The 22027-nt window shown below is 41.0% G+C and overlaps 1 protein-coding gene across 1 annotated transcript; it reads left to right on the top strand.

Annotated features, from left to right (window-relative positions):
• Positions 1-9254: 9254 nt before the first annotated feature.
• Positions 9255-19996, top strand: LOC116397149 (myosin-6-like). Its single transcript, XM_031872327.1, has 36 exons — positions 9255-9458; positions 9555-9698; positions 9802-9958; positions 10068-10095; positions 10194-10299; positions 10400-10492; positions 10744-10807; positions 10903-11001; positions 11085-11188; positions 11267-11405; positions 11510-11628; positions 11711-11860; positions 11939-12109; positions 12201-12510; positions 12615-12691; positions 12778-12962; positions 13257-13380; positions 13467-13603; positions 13696-13951; positions 14045-14287; positions 15313-15489; positions 15569-15714; positions 15805-15895; positions 15985-16374; positions 16766-16892; positions 17027-17145; positions 17237-17433; positions 17538-17721; positions 17852-18017; positions 18117-18241; positions 18352-18660; positions 18753-18956; positions 19071-19367; positions 19445-19549; positions 19645-19740; positions 19847-19996. Exons 1-36 carry the CDS (start codon positions 9255-9257, stop codon positions 19994-19996), a joined length of 5793 nt encoding a protein of 1930 aa, XP_031728187.1.
• Positions 19997-22027: the final 2031 nt, after the last annotated feature.

Raw genomic sequence — 22027 nt, 5'->3', positions numbered from 1 at the left:
GAAGTGAGCAGGGGCTGGAGACATGACGGAGGGCCAGGTTAAATGGGAGTAATCATTTTAGTACTTTTAATAAGGGAAACAAATGAAGGCAAGGAGCTCATTGACAAGTTGCAAGATATCTAAAAAGGACACATTTTGAAGATGGTAATACAGCCGGTGAGATTGACATTTTCATCAGTGTGGTCACGTCTACGTGTGACGTAGATGAGGACTGTACCTGCTAGAGCCACAAGATGGAGCCACACGGTTAGACAGAGCACAATACCAACCAATGATCAAACCCAACGTCTTATTGCTCACCTCAACTCTTTATTGGTATAGTACTACATACTAATATACAGTGGGGAAAAAAAGTATTTAGTCAGCCACCAATTGTGCAAGTTCTCCCACTTAAAAAGATGAGAGATGCCTGTAATTTTCATCATAGGTACACTTCAACTATGAGAGACAGAATGGGGGGAAAGAATCCAGGAAATCACATTGTAGGATTTTTAATGAATTAATTGGTAAATTCCTCGGTAAAATAAGTATTTGGTCACCTACAAACAAGCAAGATTTCTGGCTCTCACAGACCTGTAACTTCTTCTTTAAGAGGCTCCTCTGTCCTCCACTCGTTACCTGTATTAATGGCTGTATTAACTGTTTGAACTTGTTATCAGTATAAAAGACACCTGTCCACAACCTCAAACAGTCACACTCCAAACTCCACTATGGCCAAGACCAAAGAACTGTCAAAGGACACCAGAAACAAAATTGTAGACCTGCACCAGGCTGGGAAGACTGAATCTGCAATAGGTAAGCAGCTTGGTGTGAAGAAATCAACTGTGGGAGCAATTATTAGAAAATGGAAGACATACAAGACCACTGATAGTCTCCCTCGATCTGGGGCTCCACACAAGATCTCACCCAGTGGGGTCAAAATGATCACAAGAACGGTGAACAAAAATCCCAGAACCACACGGGGGGACCTAGTGAATGACCTGCAGAGAGCTGGGACCAAAGTAACAAAGGCTACCATCAGTAACACACTACGCCGCCAGGGACTCAAATCCTGCAGTGCCAGACGTGTCCCCCTGCTTAAGCCAATACATGTCCAGGCCCGTCTGAAGTTTGCTAGAGAGCATTTGGATGATCCAGAAGAGGATTGGGAGAATGTCATATGGTCAGATGAAACCAAAATAGAACTTTTTGGTAAAAACTCAACTCGTCGTGTTTGGAGGAGAAAGAATGCCGAGTTGCATCCAAAGACCACCATACCTACTGTGAAGCATTGGGGTGGAAACATCATGCTTTGGGGCTGTTTTTCTGCAAGGGGACCAGGACGACTGATCCGTGTAAAGGAAAGAATGAATGGGGCCATGTATCGTGAGATTTTGAGTGGAAACCTCCTTCTTTCAGCATGACAATGATCCCAAACACACCGCCCGGGCAACGAAGGAGTGGCTTCGTAAGAAGCATTTCAAGGTCCTGGAGTGGCCTAGCCAGTCTCCAGATCTCAACCCCATAGAAAATCTGTGGAGGGAATTGAAAGTCCGTGTTGCCCAGCGACAGCCCCAAAACATCACTGCTCTAGAGGAGATCTGCATGGAGGAATGGGCCAAAATACCAGCAACAGTGTGTGAAAAGCTTGTGAAGACTTACAGAAAACGTTTGACCTCTGTCATTGCCAACAAAGGGTATATAACAAAGTATTGAGATGAACTTTTGTTATTGACCAAATACTTATTTTCCACCATAATTGGCAAATAAATTCTTTAAAAATCAGACAGTGATTTTCTGGATTTTTTTTTTCTCATTCTGTCTCTCATAGTTGAAGTGTACCTATGATGAAAATTACAGGCATCTCTCATCTTTTTAAGTGGGAGTGTGTGTGTGAGAGAGAATGTACTGATGTTAAACCCTCACTCACAGAGGAGCTGGATACCTTCTCTGAGGCCCTGATTGTTGAAGAGATGTCTTGAACAGGCTAGTGAGCTGTTGGCACACATCCTCACTCTGATCCCCATCTCCTCACCTTTTCTAACATCCCCACTCTGCATGGCCCCGTCTTGGACCTATTATTTGAGCAAAGTTAACTTATCTAATAACCGGGTGGCACCATGCTTAGCACTGTCCTCACAGCCTTTCTGCATGGAGACTGCATGTTCTCCTTGTGCCTGTGTGAGTTTACTCCTGGTTTCCTCAACAGTCCAAATATGCAGGTTAGATTAATTGTTGAATCCAAATTGCCCATGTGTGAGCTGGGAAATCGGATAAAAAAAATACATGGAAATCTGGTTCTTTTGTTCTCAAATATAATGTATTTCTATTTTAAGCTGGAGCAACGAATTCAGCAAATATAAAGATTAATAAACTGAGTATATTTCCATTTAGCTGGTGCCTCTTGCTTTTATTTCTCCAGGTCATACCAAAATCACAAGGTTGACCATATTTTCAGTACAGTTAGCTGTTATCCAGATCTGTCTGGCAACATGCAAAGCTTGTTGACTCAAAGAGTTACATTTTCATATACAGTACATAACAGGAAGGCAGCAAAATGACATGCACGGCAAGTCAAATACACTGCAATGGACAATTGTTTAATGCTTTTTTTGTCTCTCAACAAATATCCAGTCCTCACCGGTGACTGTTACACCGTCTTCCTGGTTCAAATCTGAGCAATAAGGACTAATATGAGCCCTTCAACGATTTAGGCTTGACAGTAATCTGTGTCAAAGAACACGTGATGCTTCATGCAGACGTTTACCGTTTGAACCCACTTCATCACTCAGATGTACTGCAGTGGTGGAAATAGAGATTATCGTTGATGTGACTCTAAACTTCCCCACTGAATATGTTTTTAAGATTATGTAGTGGAGAACGGTAAACTCCATTTTGAATCCAATATAAGATTAAAACTGATGTTAGAGAAGAACCCAGAAAAGCTTTTAGGTCACGTCATCAGATCAACGATCAACAATGAAGGAGCTGAATACAAACACTTTCACACACGTTATTGAAGTTCATTGGACAACTAGTGGTGGAAAGTAAACTCAAGTACTGATCATTTAAAATTAAAAATTTAATTTGTTCATTTAAAATATTCAAAAGTTTACTAAAATATGGGACAAACTTTTTTCTTTTTTTCTTTTACAATAATTTCTGCTGGTGTATTGTATTACATTGCTCTATTTTAGTTGCATATCATCTAATGCCAGAGACTTGGGACTAATAAAGAACAACCATAATCATATATAATATATACAAGCCCAGATATATTGAATTTTGCAAATTGTTGTTTTTATCTTTAAGTTATTTAGAAACTTGGGTGGGCAGCAGCGGCCTTTCCCTCTGCATATACAGTATACATACATATATTTACGTTTAATATATTTACACACATATGTGATATGAAGTGTTTATATATTTAACTATATAAAACAGTCAAATTTGCGCCACCTTAACCAACTAAATGCTATTTAGTGACAATGTTACAATAATATGATATCCAATAGTATATCGCTCACAGAGGCAATTTTACTGAATTATGACTACATTTACTTTGATATTTTAGGTAAATATTTGCTAATAATATTACTTGCGTATTCTTAAGTGACATTGTCAATGCAACACCTTTACTTGTAAAGGAGTATTTGGCTTACTGCTACCCCATTTGAATCAAATATTTACACTTTATTCTGGTAATATTCTTAGTACAGAAAGTGTTTCACACCCTCTGATAAGTCACATAGAGGAAGATTCATGCTTCCCTCTATGAACCTTGCATTGTCTGATTCTAGTCATCTGACAGAAATGTCTGCCAGCTAGCTGTCTGTCTTTGTCAGTAGACAAGGCATCGCAGCAGGAGAGACGTTGGTAAGACAGCTGAGAATGAGAATCTCAACACAGATTGGTATGTTCCACCCTGGTAACAAAACAATGCCCTCAAGGTTAGAGCGTCACTCTAAACATGAGGTGTGGAGCTGTGAGAGTTAAAATGCAGGGCGGGATGATGTGTAGGTCGCCATACTTTCTCCAGCCAAACAAGACCACATTATCATCTTGCAGAGAGACTGCACACTTTCCCTAAAGCACTTGTCAGCTCTCTTGACCTTTATTTGCTCAAGAAACAAATTAAAGACCTGTAGCGCTGAGCTCAGCACCTTGTTATTTACATCACGACTGTTTGTTATAATTCAGAAGCCAGTTTGAAATATATTTTACAATTTGAATGAATACGCTCCTTTACCTACTACATTAGCAAGTAAAATTAAACTATGAAAACAACACTTTTGATAACGTGGCTATTTTTGTAGCCCTGCCACAATGCCGGACTGAAATTTCAACTATTGGATGCATTGCCATGAACATTTGGACAGAGAGTCGTGCTTTGCAGTCTAATAGAATTTGCTGATTCTCTGGCTTTTCCTTGAGCACCTCCACGAGGTTAAGATGAGTAGTTTTGAGATAATTGTCCCCACAACTGTTTGATGGATCGCCATGAAATTTGACATATTGCATTGTGGTAACATGCACCTGACTTTTCATCTTCATCTTCATCAAAATGCTAATTTGAATACTTCCGTTCATGAATAAAAAGCTGCAAAACTATCAGCATTCCCATTAACCTCAGCTGTACTTTGTGGTGCGCTAATTAGCAAATGTGAGCGTGTTCACTTGCTAAACGAAGATGGTGAACCAGGTCCACATTATACCTGACAAACACCTGACAATTACATCTACCTGTCCTGTTATTTAAGGAAACTACGGGGAACATAGAGGAGCAGTTAATGCCTCTTTCAGAGACAACCAATGCAGAGTCCAGCATAGAGCCCCCCCCCCCTTCCAATCAACCAATCAACATGCATCTCATTTCAGATTGTCTAAACAAATAATGAAAGGTGTGTATTTTGCTTCCTGTTTGCTTACATGTGGTAGATAGACATATCTGGTGGCCGACACAAAGAATGACAGGAGATCAAGACGATGCCAGAGACCAACTCTTCATCCAACAGCTGAGAATGGGACTGCAGACAGGGAGAGCTATGTGAAGGCTAATTAGATGATCTCAGAGTCAGGGTCTGAGGTGTGGGGCCTCAAATGTTGAAAGGGTCTTGTTATGCAATGCGGATGTCTTGGAAGATGTCATCTCCTATTTAGTCTGAGACACATTTTCACCTTGTAGACAGCTTTACACGTCGCATGGTGCATAAATAGCTGGTTTGATCCTTGTAGCTACTCGAGAATTCAATCACGTTCCACACTTTAACAAGTTAATCTTATACACCATGATGTAAAAATCCCCTTTCTGCTCCCTAATTGCTGGACATAAAATGAACTTAAAGATAATTTAATTTATTCTGGGGCCACATTATGTTAGTGGCATTGTCAAAAGATGGTTGTAGATTAAGTTTAGATCTATGTTCAAGAACAAAACCAAATGTAACAGCAGCTACGACTCCAGACAGCTGACTTTAGAGCTGTTGACAGAGATCAGTTTTTTTCATTTTCACCTTGGCTCACAAATACTGTTTTAGCTTGCCTTTAACGGTATGAAAAGAAAATTAAACCTTTTTCCTGAATTGCAAACACAAACACACAGACACACAGACAGACACACAATGGTAAAGTCACTGCTGAGAAGGACAAACAAAGTGCTTTCCCTTGAGCTCAGTAGAAGGAATCCCAAAACAATTTCACAGGGTTATCTTTGTCCTCAAGGGCAAATAGAAGGAAACAATGTCAGGCCAACAAGGAGTGTGGAGTTGCACTGTGAAGTAGCAGTTAGTGCCAATATACAGGGTGGTGATCTGCTTGTTAAACAACAGCTGCGGTCATGATTTTCACTCTAAACGATCATCGTTATATCTTTTTAACAGCACGAAAAAAAACACATTCGAAAAAAATAAGAAAGTAAGATGTTTGCAAAATGCAATTTCATTGATTCAGAGATTCCATTTAAAAAATGTTTTTTGCAAATGATTTAGTGGCGCAAGCACACAGGAAGGAAAACCTTTATTTTGGTCAAACAGTGTTATAATACACAGAACTGCCCACTACCAAAGAAGAAACTGATGTCCCAGTAGAGGTTTTGAAGCAGTGCTGTTTTATAATAGCAGTTTCATATTTGGTATGCTCCAGGGGTGTGAGACAGAGCCGGTGTGAGTCCAAGTTTGATATTATGTGTCACTGTACACTTGTGGTCCGTCTCAGTGTGCCAAAGACATTTGTGGCTTTGTGAGTGTCATGTGGTTCTCTGAGCTCAATGACAAAATTGAGGAAACAATGTGCCATAAACCTCCTGTATTGTGGTTTGTTTTCAAGACAATGAGTTGGAAACCTTTTGACTGACTTTTAGTAGTCCTACAGTACTTGGGAGTCTGTAAATCAAAGAAAAATATTCAGCAATTTTGTCTTGTACTCATGTGTGTATGATAAAGATGAAGCCAGCAGCCAGTTTGCTGAAGCCAAGTTCACACTACATGACTTTAAAAGGCATCAGCTCGCTGCACTGTTCAAACTACACAATTTACTGTCTTGTAGTTGACAGTCTCGAATTTGTGTGGTTTGACCGATGACAGAAGGTCACACTACAAGATCCTTCACCTGGAGTCCCATATGAGGTCTTCAAACAATGTTTTGTCGCGAAAACACGAGAGAAGTGATGCAGGCGTAGCGTAGTCATGCTCGTTGATGTTGTCGTTGGAATACATAGTAACCTGTTTCCATTTGTTACTTTAGACTTTTTTATTTCCTTATGTAGATTAGTCACTGTGTATTCATGCAAACAACCAACACCCTCGGTGCAACAACCCCCTCCGCCAGACTTTCCCTCAACCCGTGGCCTGCCCTCCAATTGGCTGTAGTTCTCCAACAGACTCCCTATAGTTTCAGATAGCATGCTAGATATCTGGGATGCATCTACCAGCACATCTAAAATTCACAGAAAAACATGTTATATCTTGTTAATTTAATCCCTACAACCTGTTTTGCGCTGTTTCCAGTCTCTATGCTAAACTAAGCTAATTGTCTGCTTGCTGTAGCTCCATAGAGTATAGACATAACAGTGGTGTTGAACTTCTGGAATTTCTAAAAGATGTTAAATGTTTACACTCTTTAACACCCTTTAAAAAGCCCTTTTGTAACAAAAAAGAAAATACAAGCCTACTATTAGTTTAATCTCAGAACCCATCAGCAATCGGTCTGACGATGATTTAGCCTCTGGGAGCAACAGCCCAAATTTCTGGAGGTTCACGGTGTAGCCAACGGATATCTGGGCCAAGACTTATTCTTCCTTGCACCAGTAAATTGTTAACAGTCCGATTAGCAATCTTAGATGGGACACTGGAGTTGGAGTTGAGACGATATCTACGACCGGATTGTTACACAAGTAGCCAATTTACAAGTTGATTTTAAACCAATAACTATCAAAATCAAATCGTTCCGCCTCTTTTGCTCTCCACACAGACTGTTTACCTGCATTCAACCAAAGCCTGCTCAAATGTGATTTGTCAACACTACTCAAACTAGAACGGAAACTGCTGCAGATTCGGCATTCGTATGCAGAATTTTTGCTTAGGAGCAATGACCAAGCTGCGGAACTTGACGCATTGGCGTAAGAATGTGTTGAATCATCATGTCGGCCTATAAGATTGGTGGTGTCACTTTAACCAAATTCCTGATTCATCATGAAAATCACGTTGACCTCTAATCTAATAAAGACAGTTCACCCACAAAAAACAATACGACTATGACCCATGACATGTCTGTCAACCACCGGCCATCTGTCTAAATATCAACTTGAAAAACAGTCCAAGCCCCTGCTACATATAAGAAGGCTCATGAAGCTTCATCGTGAGTGTTGACAGCAGAAGGACACAAGACAGCTGGGAATGACAGCCTCGGCGTTGCCCTTGATGTGCTGGGGAATGGTACGCTGGGTATAGACAACCAACTGTCAAGACCTACAAGGTCTGAAGTTGAAAGTGTGAAGTTGTGAAAGTCAAAAGGGCTTGTGTGCTTCTTGAGGAGGTCTTCAGATGGCCCATTCAATAAACACATGATTTAAGGATCTCCTCTGTTAACGTGAGAGTTCTTACAAGCATTAGCGCCGCTGTCATTTAAGATGTGTACATGAGGGACGTGATAAGTGTTCTGTACGACCCATTTGTATCCATTTACAGTATGGCCTCTGAAAGCAGGCAGCTGTCATACTAGATGCTTTATTTTAGATGGAGGAGGCTCAACTGAGGTCCACTGGGAGGCGAACAAAGACCAGGAGAAGGAATCCAAGTCAAAAAATTCACAAGTTTATCTTTGTCCTCCAGGATAATAGAAGACAGACAATACTACTGTCTGTAGACACACAGAAAGTGCTTATTATAGAAATGACAGACCAACATGCTGTCGTGCTGTTGTCTTTAGTTTGAACAAAATGTATATGGGAAAATGTTTAAAAGTGTAAGGAAGCTGGAATTTTGATGTAATTAATATTACCACAAAACATTTTCCCTTGAGGAACAAACAGGGATTTATCCACATTTCTGACGATATGTAAAATGTGTAAGAAACATGGTTTATTATAATAAAAATGAAATCAACTTCATACATCAGCTGAATTATCTTTATATCTTCTATAATTAAAAAAAAAATTTCAGTCACGTGAAGGACAAAATAAAAATAGATGCTGATCTAAGACCAGCTCATACGTTTAAATTCACTGGCCAATGGTTACATGAGTGCTATTGTCCACACCTTTATCTCCAAATACAGATCTTACTTTTTTTTATCAGCGTCCTTTGTTTTCTTGCTCTTCGCTCATAGGTCGGCTAGGTGCTGAAGCTCTGCCTCCTGGATGAATATAAAGAGGGGTTCACAAAGAGGAGTAAGGACAGGAACACAGCACCTGCAGGTAAGTATACATACATTTTACTCCTGACTTAAATATCATGTCGCATATTGAAAACACATTGTGACCTCTTTGTTGTTTCTATCTAGAGACACACAACACCAAACTTTTCAAGAGGGAAAGGAAAAGGAAACAGGTAAATAGCTCCATACTGTCTGTTTTTCCAAATAAAAACAAAATGTGAAAATTTATAGACCCAAAATGACATGAGTAAACATTCTGAAGCACCTCTGAATTATATGAAAATGCCTTTCAACAGGCTAACTTTAAAAAAATAAACATAGAAATGCATTCAATCAGAAACTTGCTCCAGGGACCATGCAATTGAAATGCTTTCAAACCATGTTCTTGGTTCACAGCTTCCACGATGTCGTGCGACGCCCTCATGGCGGAATTTGGGCCTGCCGCTCCCTTCCTGAGAAAGTCGGATAGGGAGCGTCTGGAGGCCCAGACCCGATCCTTTGACATTAAGAGGGAGTGTTTTGTGCCTGATCCTTCGGTGGAGTATGTTAAAGCCATAGTCACCTCAAGAGACGGCGGCAAAGCCACCGTTGAAACTGAGTTTGGAAAAGTAATTATGTGAGATATAACCACTGTATACACTGTGACCTTTGATGACTTTTACAGCAATTCTAATTGAAATGTTCTCTATGGTAAATATTTTCAGACTACAACCCATAAGGAGGAAGATATCCACCCTCAGAACCCGCCAAAGTTTGATAAAATTGAGGACATGGCGATGTTCACCTTCCTCCATGAACCTGCTGTGTTGTTTAACCTCAAAGAGCGTTATGCAGCATGGATGATCTACGTATGTAATGAACGCAGATTTACCTTCTTTTTTTTCCTCTGCATGAAATCTTCAGTCCAAATAAATACCCTATAAATAAATAGATTTATGTGTTTGTCCACAGACCTACTCAGGGCTGTTCTGTGTGACTGTCAACCCCTACAAGGCGCTGCCAGTGTACAATCAGGAGGTGGTCAACGCCTACAGAGGAAAGAAGAGGAGTGAAGCTCCTCCTCACATCTACTCCATTTCTGACAATGCCTACCAATACATGCTGTCAGGTATGTTCAGCTCTTTTTATATGTCATTTCATCTCTGATGCAGCACTTTAAAATCTCTAACACCATCCAGACATTCAAAGATAACTGAACATTGTCTTTAATCTTGCAGACAGAGAAAACCAGTCCGTCCTTATCACGTACGTTTTTCATGAAAGTGTCATCTCATTGCAATTTAAAGAGTAGAGTTTGTTTTATCTCTTCGACATGTACAGTTCATGTTTGTATTAATCCACAGTGGAGAATCTGGTGCAGGAAAGACTGTGAACACTAAAAGAGTCATCCAGTACTTTGCCAGCATTGCAGCTGTTTCTGGCAAGAAGGATGCTGCTCAGGAGAAAAAGGTTGGTTTGATTATTATACATATTAAGACTCTTTTTTTATTTTTACGATCACATAATATTAGATTTTGTGGCCTAAAATGTGCATCTATTTAATCCGCAGGGTACGCTGGAGGATCAAATCATCCAGGCCAACCCTGCTCTGGAGGCCTTTGGAAATGCCAAGACCATCAGAAATGACAATTCCTCCAGATTTGTGAGTTTCCTTAATTACTCATTTTATTAAACAGGACCTGCTATTGTGCCCATCAGCTCCCCAAACCCAGATTTCCTCTCAGGCTACTGTTGATGCTTCAATCTCAACACAGCTCACGGTTGAGTTCCCAAACACCAGTTTTTGGAGGAAATGAGGGGATTTCAGGGCACTAAAACAAAATCTGTGACTTTTTCCTGAAGTTACATTTTTGTAATGATCCAATCAAATTGTCTTTTTCTTGCTTCTCACAGGGTAAATTCATTCGAATCCACTTTGGTGTCAGTGGAAAGTTGTCTTCTGCTGACATTGAGACATGTAAGCAGAGTGTGACATGAACATCTCCATTGTGCAATACAATACCCTGGGAGGTTGTGCACTATAACAGATCATATCATTGTCATATTTGTCAGATCTGCTGGAGAAGTCCCGTGTCACTTATCAGCTCAAGGCTGAAAGAGACTACCACATCTTCTACCAGATTCTGTCCCAGAAGAAACCAGAATTGCTGGGTGAGTGCTGGATGAACCATAGAATATATTTCAACCTAAAGAAACGCCACAAACACACACAAACTGAAACTTTTCTTTGACAGATATGATGCTAATCACCAACAATCCCTATGACTACGCCTTCATCTCCCAAGGAGAGACAACTGTAGCCTCTATTGATGATGCAGATGAGCTGATGGCTACTGATGTGAGAAACAGAGTGCATGTTAAAAACTCCATACATGAAGTTTCACAACTAACTTAGATGTGATTTTTGTTGTTTAAGGAAGCTTTTGATGTCCTGGGCTTCACCCAAGAGGAGAAGAATGGCATATACAAGATGACTGGTGCCGTCATGCATTATGGAAACATGAAGTTCAAACAGAAGCAGAGGGAAGAGCAAGCAGAGCCTGATGGCACAGAGGGTAAAAGATCATTAGGACAATATAGAAGAGTTTACCACCAGTTTATTACTTTTTTGACACAAAACAATGTCGTTTATGCTTCTCTTACACACAATCCATTACAGATACAGACAAAGTTGCATATCTGATGGGTTTGAACTCTGCTGACCTCATCAAGGGCCTTTGTCACCCAAGAGTGAAAGTAGGCAACGAGTGGGTCACCAAAGGTCAAAGTGTGCAGCAAGTAAGGCACCCCACTGAAATCCATTTCTGAAGAATAAAGTGAGTTTAAATTCCATTGTAATTGATTTTATGCAATTATCTAGGTGAACTACTCTATCAGTGCACTGGCCAAATCAGTGTACGAGAAAATGTTCTTGTGGATGGTGGTGAGAATCAACCAAAATCTGGATACCAAGCAACCTCGTCAGCACTTTATTGGTGTGCTGGACATTGCTGGATTTGAGATCTTTGATGTGAGTATAGAATGTTTTATTGAGACTTGAGTACAAAATAAACTTTTACTAACTTCTCTCTTTGAATGCTCTTCCTAGTTCAACACATTTGAGCAACTGTGCATTAACTATACGAATGAGAAGCTGCAGCAGTTCTTCAACCACCACATGTTTGTGCTGGAACAAGAAGAGTACAAGAAAGAGGGCATTGTGTGGGAGTTCATTGACTTTGGTATGGACCTGGCAGCCTGCATTGAACTCATTGAGAAGGTTAGTGCCGTGTTAAATTGGATTTCAAAATTCCTGTAACAAGCAAAAGCTCGTCTTTTTAACAGGTTTAATAATCAATTTCTTCCTTCAGCCCATGGGCATCATGTCCATCCTTGAAGAGGAGTGCATGTTCCCCAAAGCCAGTGATGCAACATTTAAAGCCAAACTGTACGACAACCATATAGGTAAAAGTCCCAACTTCCAGAAGCCCAGGATAATTAAGGGGAGACCAGAGGCTCATTTCTCCCTGGTTCACTATGCTGGTACTGTTGATTACAATATCGGTAACTGGCTGGTGAAGAACAAGGACCCACTGAATGAGACCGTGGTTGGACTGTTTCAGAAGTCCAGCCTGAAGTTACTGGCTGTCCTGTTTGCTGGGTATTCTGGTGCAGATTCAGGTAAGGGGTCTTTGACCACACTGATTATTCATCCTTGAATTGTTCAGATTATCAACAAAGAAGAAAATGACAATCACACCTTTATATCTACAACTTCTATAAAACCCAAGATGCAGCAAGTAAGGGAAAGGGAGCAAAGAAGAAAGGTTCTTCCTTCCAGACTGTATCTGCACTGCATAGGGTAAAATATGGCTTTAAAATAAGGTTTGGTATGTGTCTAATATTTATTATATGGGACCTGTTCATATTCATTGTCTTCATTTACAGGAGAACTTGAACAAACTGATGACTAATCTCAGGTCAACTCACCCCCACTTTGTACGCTGCATCATCCCCAACGAGACCAAGACTCCTGGGGCGATGGAGAATCCTCTAGTCATGCACCAGCTGCGCTGTAACGGTGTGCTGGAAGGCATAAGGATCTGCAGGAAGGGATTCCCCAATAGGATCCAGTATGGAGACTTCAAACAAAGGCAAGAAAAACAATGTTCATTGATTGCTCTTTCACAAATCTCACAATGCACTTGGACACAACATCAGTGATGTATCCTGGTGTCATCGGGCACTTCGGGTCTCACACCCTCACCTGGGCAACCAGGCTGGGATTGATCAGGCCCTACCTTGTGTAGGTATTGTGTGTGGTCTATGAATATTTCATTCAAAGGCATCACTGATGGCATTGTTGCTGTAATTCTTTTGCAAATCCATTCAATTATTTTAATTATTTTATGGTTGTACCATTTCAGATATCGCATTCTAAACCCTAACGCTATCCCTGATGGACAGTTCATTGACAATAAGAAAGGAGCAGAAAAACTTTTGGGCTCTTTGCCTATTGATCATGAGCAGTACAAACTGGGACACACAAAGGTTTGTTCTGTTTACATAGAGGAGGGTTCAATGTTGGGATAAATAATTGTGCCGTGTGAGGTTATGAAAAACTCTTTCAATTTCAGGTGTTCTTCAAAGCTGGTCTGCTTGGTCTTCTTGAGGAGATGAGAGACGATCGACTCTCTCTCATCATTACAGGAATTCAAGCGAGAGCCAGAGGAGTACTCGCCAGACTTGAGTTCCAGAAAATTGTTGAGCGCAGGTCAGTGCTTTACTTTTAACATTTACTGTAAAAAATAAAATACCGGACAGTGTACATAAAAATAGATTCTAGCTAAATGATGTTGTCTACAGGGATTCCTTACTGGTGATCCAGTGGAACGTGCGGGCCTTCATGGGTGTCAAGAATTGGCCCTGGATGAAGTTGTACTTCAAGATCAAACCTCTGCTAAAATCAGCTGAGTCTGAGAAGGAGATGGCAAACATGAAGGAGGAGTTTATGAAGCTCAAAGAGGCTTTTGCTAAATCTGAATCTCGCAAGAAAGAGTTGGAGGAAAAAATGGTCACCCTTCTCCAAGAAAAGAACGACCTGCAGCTCCACATTCAAGCTGTAAGATGAGTCATTCAGTTTACCTAAAACTTACAACGATATACCTACGGAAATGTGATGAATAACAAATTTGTTAAATCCACTGTTTTGCAGGAACAAGACAATCTCTCAGATGCTGAGGAGCGCTGTGAGGGTCTTATCAAGAGTAAGATCCAGCTTGAGGGCAAAACCAAAGAGCTAACAGAGAGACTGGAAGATGAAGAGGAGATGAATGCAGAGCTGACTGCCAAGAAGAGAAAGCTGGAGGACGAGAGTTCAGAACTCAAGAAGGACATCGATGATCTGGAGCTGACTCTGGCTAAAGTGGAAAAGGAAAAGCATGCCACAGAGAACAAGGTAATGAAAGCAGCCGATTATCGGTTCGCAGTAGAAAACCTGTTCTGTAGAGTGAATTTTGGACACAAAAGCAGAACTCGGACAGAGGTTTGCAAAGGTTCACAAGCAGCTTTACTTGAGAAACGGGTGGTGATAGTTGATCCGGGGATTGTGGTGGAACGGGGCAGACAGAGGGGATGGGAAGCAGACTGGCGAGGAACTGGACAAGGCAGGCGAGAAAAAACCTGAGGCACAGGAAAATACAAGATTAAACAGAGTTCAGGGATTAAGCTGCATTATTACCACCTTGCAAACTGACAATACAATAATGTCACTCTTACAAGGGTTTAACATTTGAATAAACTGGACACACTGTTTGACATTAGTAAGCTTTTAAAAGACAGTTTTAAAGTGACATTCTATATTATTTTATTTTAGAGACCCCCCCCAAATTTTCCTGTTGAGGCTTTCTGGGGGTCTCAAGTGTGTGTCAAGGGGATTTTGCACACTGCCTGCCCAGCACTAAATGGCAAATTTAGTGGGCGACCGTGGCTTAAGAGGGTTGTCTGGTAACCCCAGGGTCAACGGTTCGATCCTCGACTGGGACGAGTCATGTGTCGTAGTGTCCCTGAGCAAGACACTGAACCCCCGGCTCCCCGGGCGCCTGTCATTGGCAGCCCACTGCTCCCTATATACAGGGATGGGTCAAATGCAGAAGTCAAATTTTGTGTATATGACAATAAAAAGGGTTTCAAATGAAGATTGCTATTGGCTGGTAAAATGATTGGCACATTTAATATATAAAGAATAGAGACGTAAACCAGAGAAAATATTGGTGGCCAAAAACATGGCTCTAAATGAATGTCGATGTTACTTTGTGTTTGCTTGATGTGTAAACAGGCAACTGTATGCTAACAAGTTAGCCATCGACTTGAGTAAAAGTGGCCAAAAAAAAACTCCAAAATGGTTTAAAGACTGGTGACATGAATTAATGAAGAATGTTTCTGTATTCCTGATTTAACACCAACTGTGATCTGATTTCTAAGGTTAAAAACATGACTGAAGAGATGGCAGCTTTGGATGAAATCATTGCTAAGTTGACCAAAGAGAAGAAAGCTCTTCAGGAGGCTCATCAGCAAGCACTGGACGACCTGCAGAGTGAGGAGGACAAAGTCAATGCTCTGACCAAGGCCAAAACCAAGCTGGAGCAGCAAGTCGATGATGTGAGTACAGTGGTATTTGCAACTAAATCTCAAGTTCTCCACCTACAATTTACGGAGTAATATTTGGCATGTCTGTTAGCTCGAAGGATCATTGGAGCAAGAGAAGAAAGTGAGGATGGATCTGGAAAGAGCCAAGAGAAAATTGGAGGGGGACTTAAAGTTAACCCAAGAAAATTTGATGGATTTGGAGAATGACAAGCAGCAGCTGGATGAAAAACTCAAAAAGTAAAGCTAATCTTTTACAGTTGCAAACACAATACCCATTGTGCGAGAACAGATGATTCCTCAAGTGAACACTTTTGTCTTTAAATGTAGGAAAGACTTTGAAATCAGCCAGCATCTAAACAAGATTGAGGATGAACAAGCCATGAGTGCCCAACTCCAGAAGAAACTAAAGGAGTTGCAGGTAAATAAAAAGCAGGTCTTATTTGTTGCATTATCTTCTATATCATCTTCCTACTTAAACTTTATAATCATCTGATGAATTTCATCAAGGCTCGCATTGAAGAGCTGGAGGAAGAACTGGAGGCAGAGCGAGCTGCCCGGGCGAAGGTGGAGAAACAGAGGGCTGACTTGGCCAAAGAGCTGGAGGAGATCAGTGAGAGGCTGGAGGAGGCCGGAGGAGCCACTACTGCCCAGATTGAGATGAACAAGAAGAGGGAGGCAGAGTTTCAGAGGATGCGCAGAGACCTCGAAGAGGCCACTCTACAGCATGAAGCCACTGCTTCTGCATTTAGAAAGAAAAATGCAGACAGCGTGGCTGACCTGGGAGAGCAGATTGACAACCTGCAAAGAGTCAAACAGAAGCTGGAGAAAGAAAAGAGCGAGCTCAAACTGGAGCTGGATGATGTGGTGTCTAACATGGAGCAGGTTGTCAAAGTTAAAGTAAGACATTGAACGCATTCTTTCACATTTTGTGAAATATGCTGCATTTGCATTCTTACAGAGAGTTAGGTGAGAAGAAATTCATTGGGCAGAGCCAGGCTAGCGGTTTCCCCCTGTTTGCAGTCTTTGTGCTAAGCTAAGCAAACAGGTCACAGGCAGTAGCTCCATATTTGCCTTACAAACAACAGAGGATAGTTACATAAAAAGATGAAAACGACATGTCTGGAAAGTGATATTGATGTTCTCATCTAACACTCAGTAGGCTAATTAGCAGATTTCCCGAAATGTTAAACCTACATATGTCTACATAAGCCTACATAATATACAGAAAATGATTCTTGGGTTGTATACATTCTATGATTTATATATTAATATGAATTATTTAACTTAGACCAACATGGAGAAAATGTGTCGCACTCTGGAAGATCAAATGAGTGAATACAAGATAAAATCGGAGGAAGGCCAGCGTACCATCAATGACTTAACAACGCAAAAAGCAAAGCTTCAAACTGAAAATGGTAACCAGTTTAACATACACTCACATTTCATTTTTACTGTTGCCAAAACATGCCTTTAAGCAACAAATCCCAAACTATTAGTGCATGCAGACGCTGCAGCTTGATGTGGGGGCTTACAAACCTTTATTTTACAGGTGAGTTTGCCAGGCAGCTGGAGGAGAAGGGCTGCTTCATCTCTCAGCTGACCAGAGGGAAGCAGTCTTTCACTCAGCAAATTGAGGACCTCAAGAGACAACTAGAAGAGGAAGTCAAGGTACAGTCGTTCTATAAGAACTCATGCTTTCAAAATACAGAGCCCAATGTCTACCGGCAAAATGACTTTACCTTGTGTTTCTTTATCAAAGGCCAAGAATGCACTTGCACATGCAGTGCAGTCTTCTCGCCATGACTGTGATTTGTTGAGGGAGCAATTTGAGGAGGAGCAGGAGGCCAAAGCCGAGCTCCAACGCGGCATGTCCAAGGCAAACTTTGAGGTGGCTCAGTGGAGGACCAAGTACGAAACTGATGCCATCCAGAGAACAGAGGAGCTGGAAGAAGCAAAGTAAGAATTCAGTAGACCTATCTCGAGACAGTACCTAAATTTGGCTGTGATATTCCCATTTTATCTGAGAGGTAATAATTTGATACTTTCATTTTTGCTATTAGGAAAAAGCTAGCTCAACGCTTACAGGATGCAGAAGAAGCGGTTGAAGCTGCTAATGCTAAAGGTTCCTCCCTGGAGAAAACCAAGCACAGGCTTCAGGCTGAGATTGAGGACCTCATGGTGGATGTGGAGAGATCGAATGCCGCTGCTGCAGCTCTGGACAAGAAACAAAGAAACTTTGACAAAGTAATGACATAAAATGACAGGGACTCATTGCAGATATGTGCACTTAAGTACAGAATGAAATTCTGAATGTATAAATTGAGTGTTTGTATAATTTAATAACATACCATCATTTAATATACAATTCAATTAGGTCCTGGCTGAGTGGAAGCAGAAGTATGAGGAATCCCAGACTGAGCTGGAAGTTGCCCAGAAAGAGGCTCGCTCCCTCAGCACTGAGATCTTCAAACTGAAAAACTCTTATGAAGAATCTCTAGACCACCTGGAGACCATGAAACGAGAAAACAAGAATCTCCAAGGTAGGAAAACAAAACAAAACACGATGTCCCTTTAAACATACAGTGAATAAAGTGGACAGGTTGGGCAAATAGTAAAATAAATGAATATACACAAAACAGAGGAAGTTTCTGACCTGACTGAGCAACTTGGTGAGGGAGGAAAGAGCATCCACGAGCTGGAAAAGATCCGTAAACAGCTGGAGCAGGAGAAGGCTGACATACAATCTGCTCTAGAGGAAGCTGAGGTGAAAAAATATTAAATGTTGGGAAAAATGTACATGCCATTTTTTTAAATTTGTTGGAATTACTTTTCTGATGCTTTAAAAGATATGCAGTGCTTTACTGCTTTTAACAGGGCACCCTCGAGCATGAGGAGAGTAAGATCCTCCGAGCTCAGCTTGAGTTCAACCAGGTGAAGGCCGAAATTGAACGGAAGCTGGCCGAGAAGGACGAGGAGATGGAGCAGGCCAAGCGTAACTATCAGAGGGTCGTGGACACTCTGCAGAGCTCTCTGGAGGCTGAGACTCGCAGCAGGAACGAGGCTCTCAGGGTGAAAAAGAAGATGGAGGGAGACCTCAATGAGATGGAGATCCAGCTGAGCTTGGCCAACAGACAGGCAGCCGAGGCCCAGAAGCAGCTCAAGGGAGTCCATGCTCACCTGAAGGTACTATAGAGGCTATACATGTTTTCTTTCTTCTTTTAATGGTGGAAATAAAGGATTTCAATTTTAAATAAAAAGAAAATCTTTGTGAATAGGACGCGCAGCTGCAGCTGGATGATGCTCTCCGTGCCAATGATGATCTGAAGGAGAACATTGCCATTATGGAGAGACGTAACAACCTGCTGCAGGCTGAGCTTGATGAGCTGAGGTCTGTGGTGGAGCAGTCCGAGAGAGCTCGTAAGCTGGCTGAGCAGGAGCTGCTGGATGTCAGTGAGAGGGTTCAGCTGCTGCACTCGCAGGTATTTCAAATCCTTATGTCATGGTATTTCAGTATATTTAAGTTGCACACTTCTTTTAATTTATTTTATCTTTTAGTTTAAAAGTGACCAGTGTGAAACTATGATTCTGTGCAGAACACCAGCCTGCTGAACCAGAAGAAGAAGCTTGAGGCCGACACAGCTCAGCTTCAGAATGAGGCGGAGGAGGCGGTGCAGGAGTGCAGAAATGCAGAGGAGAAGGCAAAGAAGGCCATTACTGATGCTGCCATGATGGCAGAGGAGCTAAAGAAGGAACAGGACACCAGTTCTCACCTGGAGCGCATGAAGAAAAACATGGAACAAACCATCAAAGACCTGCAGCACCGTCTGGATGAAGCTGAGCAAATAGCCATGAAAGGTGGCAAGAAGCAGATCCAGAAGCTGGAGGCCAGGGTGAGTATTTCTAACTTCCACCTCACAGCACCAGCTTACAATACAATAAAACTCCATCCATAACTGCTCTTTTCAAGGTGAGAGAGTTGGAAAATGAGGTGGACACGGAGCAAAAGAAAAGCAGTGACGCAGTGAAAGGTATGCGTAAGTACGAGAGGCGCATCAAAGAGCTCACCTACCAGGTACGCGCTACAGACACAATGATGATAAACATCTACCAAAAGATGAAAGGTTATATGCTTTAACAAGCAATATGTCTTATGTACTGATTCAACAGACGGAGGAAGACAAAAAGAATCTGAGTCGTCTGCAGGACCTGGTGGATAAGCTGCAGCTGAAAGTTAAATCCTACAAGCGAAATGCAGAGGAGGCTGTAAGCGAAAATACTACTCCTTTATTTACTGAAATGTGGTCCATTTGCCTCTTTAGGAGTCTCACCTCAATCACAATTTCCCATACTCTCATCTTGATTTGTTTAGGAGGAACAGTCCAATGTAAATCTGGGCAAGTTGCGCAAGTTACAGCACGAGCTGGAGGAAGCAGAGGAGAGGGCCGACATCGCAGAGTCTCAGGTCAACAAGCTAAGAGCGAAGAGCCGTGACATTGGTGCTCAGGTCAGTAATCATTAAGAATAATGCAACTTTTAATCAGTAATTATTTTGGAATCATGCAAAGCAGAGTGAGTAACTTTAATAAAAAAGAAATCTGATTGTATAACATGTTTTCTTTGTACAGAAAACACATGAAGAGTGACGCCTTCAACAGGTTCTTCAAGGATAAACAGTAGTTGTAGGTGTGATTGTAGTATTTTAGTTCCTTTATTCTCCATGCAACATGAGTTGAATAAAGAATACATGAATGCACAACTTTGTTTATGTCCCCTGTATTTTATAAATGAAATTAAAGAAATGACCGAGTGAATAACTACACTACAAAGGAAAGAAAAGCAAAGACCTGCACTGTGAGTTAGTATCTCTTTAATAAAAACGCATGCAGCACCTCCCGACAACAGTGTTCAAACCAAAAGAGTTGCTTTTCATGTTTCGACATGAGAAGAGCGGAAGAGTTCAAACCTTTGCTCCTCGCTGCAAGTGGTTGAGACGCCTGATGGGAGTTATTTAACAGCATGAGTTGGCAAAGACTATATGACCGTTTTGAGTCAGGAAAAGTCAAGCTGAATATCAAGCGTTGTTTATGATTGTTAACATCTCATCTGAGCTTGCCTGCAAAAAGCTGCCCACAATATTCACTCCATAATCAAGCTATTGCCAGGATGGTAGGTCACGTGACCCAAACAGTGTGGAATGAATCCTCTCAGGTGGTGAGTTTTTCAGTTAATATTATTTCTCAACTACACTAAGCAGCCACTAGATGGTCAAAGAGCTCCACTCACAAAACTGTATCTCTCCATGATAATGGAAATTATCTTTTAATTTGAAGCAATATATCTGTCAAGTGTGGTGGTTAACAAGCATTAACAGGCTAAACACATTTCTCAGAAGGATAAAATCACTTTTGATGTTATAGTCAGATATAATTATTAAATCTAAAATAGATTTCTTACTGTGTATTCAATACTTAAAGGATTTGTCATTTATTTTTGCTAATATTTGAAAATAAAACCCTACGACAACATTCCATACCAATATGTATGATAATATTATAATTGTGCTTCAAATCACCGTTCAAAGCTATTCTCTATGTTTGGTATCTCTTTTGTTTCACTTTGACCAACTGCATCTGCTATATGTTCTGCACAGCCCGCACATACATGTACAATACACACACACACACACACACACACACACACACACACACACACACACAGAACCATCGCCTCCCCAGGCTGTTTGATGCCACCATGATCATGCCAGGTGCTGCAACTCTCCATGAGAAAAAAGGCTGTTTGTTATTACGTGGAAGCTGATATTGCTGCCATGTGCATTTAGTAGATCCCATACTGCAGAGACTGCAGCTTTACAGGTATATTTAATGAGATGCACAGATGGAAGTAGCCTCAAATCTTTTTCTAACCAAAAGTAAATAAATAATAAAAAAAGTACCTATTTAAACTTACTTTTTTTTTTTCAAACTTTAAATTTAAATTGTCTCTATCTTATCTGGGAAAATAAAAGTATTGCAGGTCTGCATTGTATATAATGTATTTGGGTTGTGGATTTGGTCTGCCTTAAATATAGAATTTTATTTAACACAAGAAAACATTTCTGTGGACTTTACATACATTCAGTATACAAGCCAAATACATGAATAGGTAAAGCAGAACCTTAAATATTGCTGCTTGTGGTTTTTATCACTATTCAAAACACAAGATAAGTCCCTTGACGGCCTCTCTTATAAGCATATTTTTAACAAGTCTTTACCAAGGGAACCCAGGGCTCTTGATGAAGCTGCTGGCTGGAGCAATTGTATTGTTTCCATGTGGATGACTCTGTAGGAAAAATCAAACAGCTAAGAGACGGACAAGAACACAAAGTACATTACTAGCAATCATGCACATACAGCAACAACTCAGTCCACCCAGGCTAATGGATGTTTTGTCTAACCATCACCATAACAGTTTATGTGTTGCCACAGCCAAGAACAAGAAGGGAACACCCACTTGAATAATGTCAAACTGTTGAAGACACACCTACCAACTG

Source organism: Anarrhichthys ocellatus, unplaced genomic scaffold, assembly GCF_004355925.1.
Source record: "Anarrhichthys ocellatus isolate YVR2014 unplaced genomic scaffold, GSC_Weel_1.0 scaffold63, whole genome shotgun sequence".
Taxonomy (NCBI): Eukaryota; Metazoa; Chordata; class Actinopteri; order Perciformes; family Anarhichadidae; genus Anarrhichthys; species Anarrhichthys ocellatus.
The sequence above is the reverse complement of the archived record's forward strand: the minus strand, read 5'-3'. Positions and strand labels throughout refer to the sequence as shown.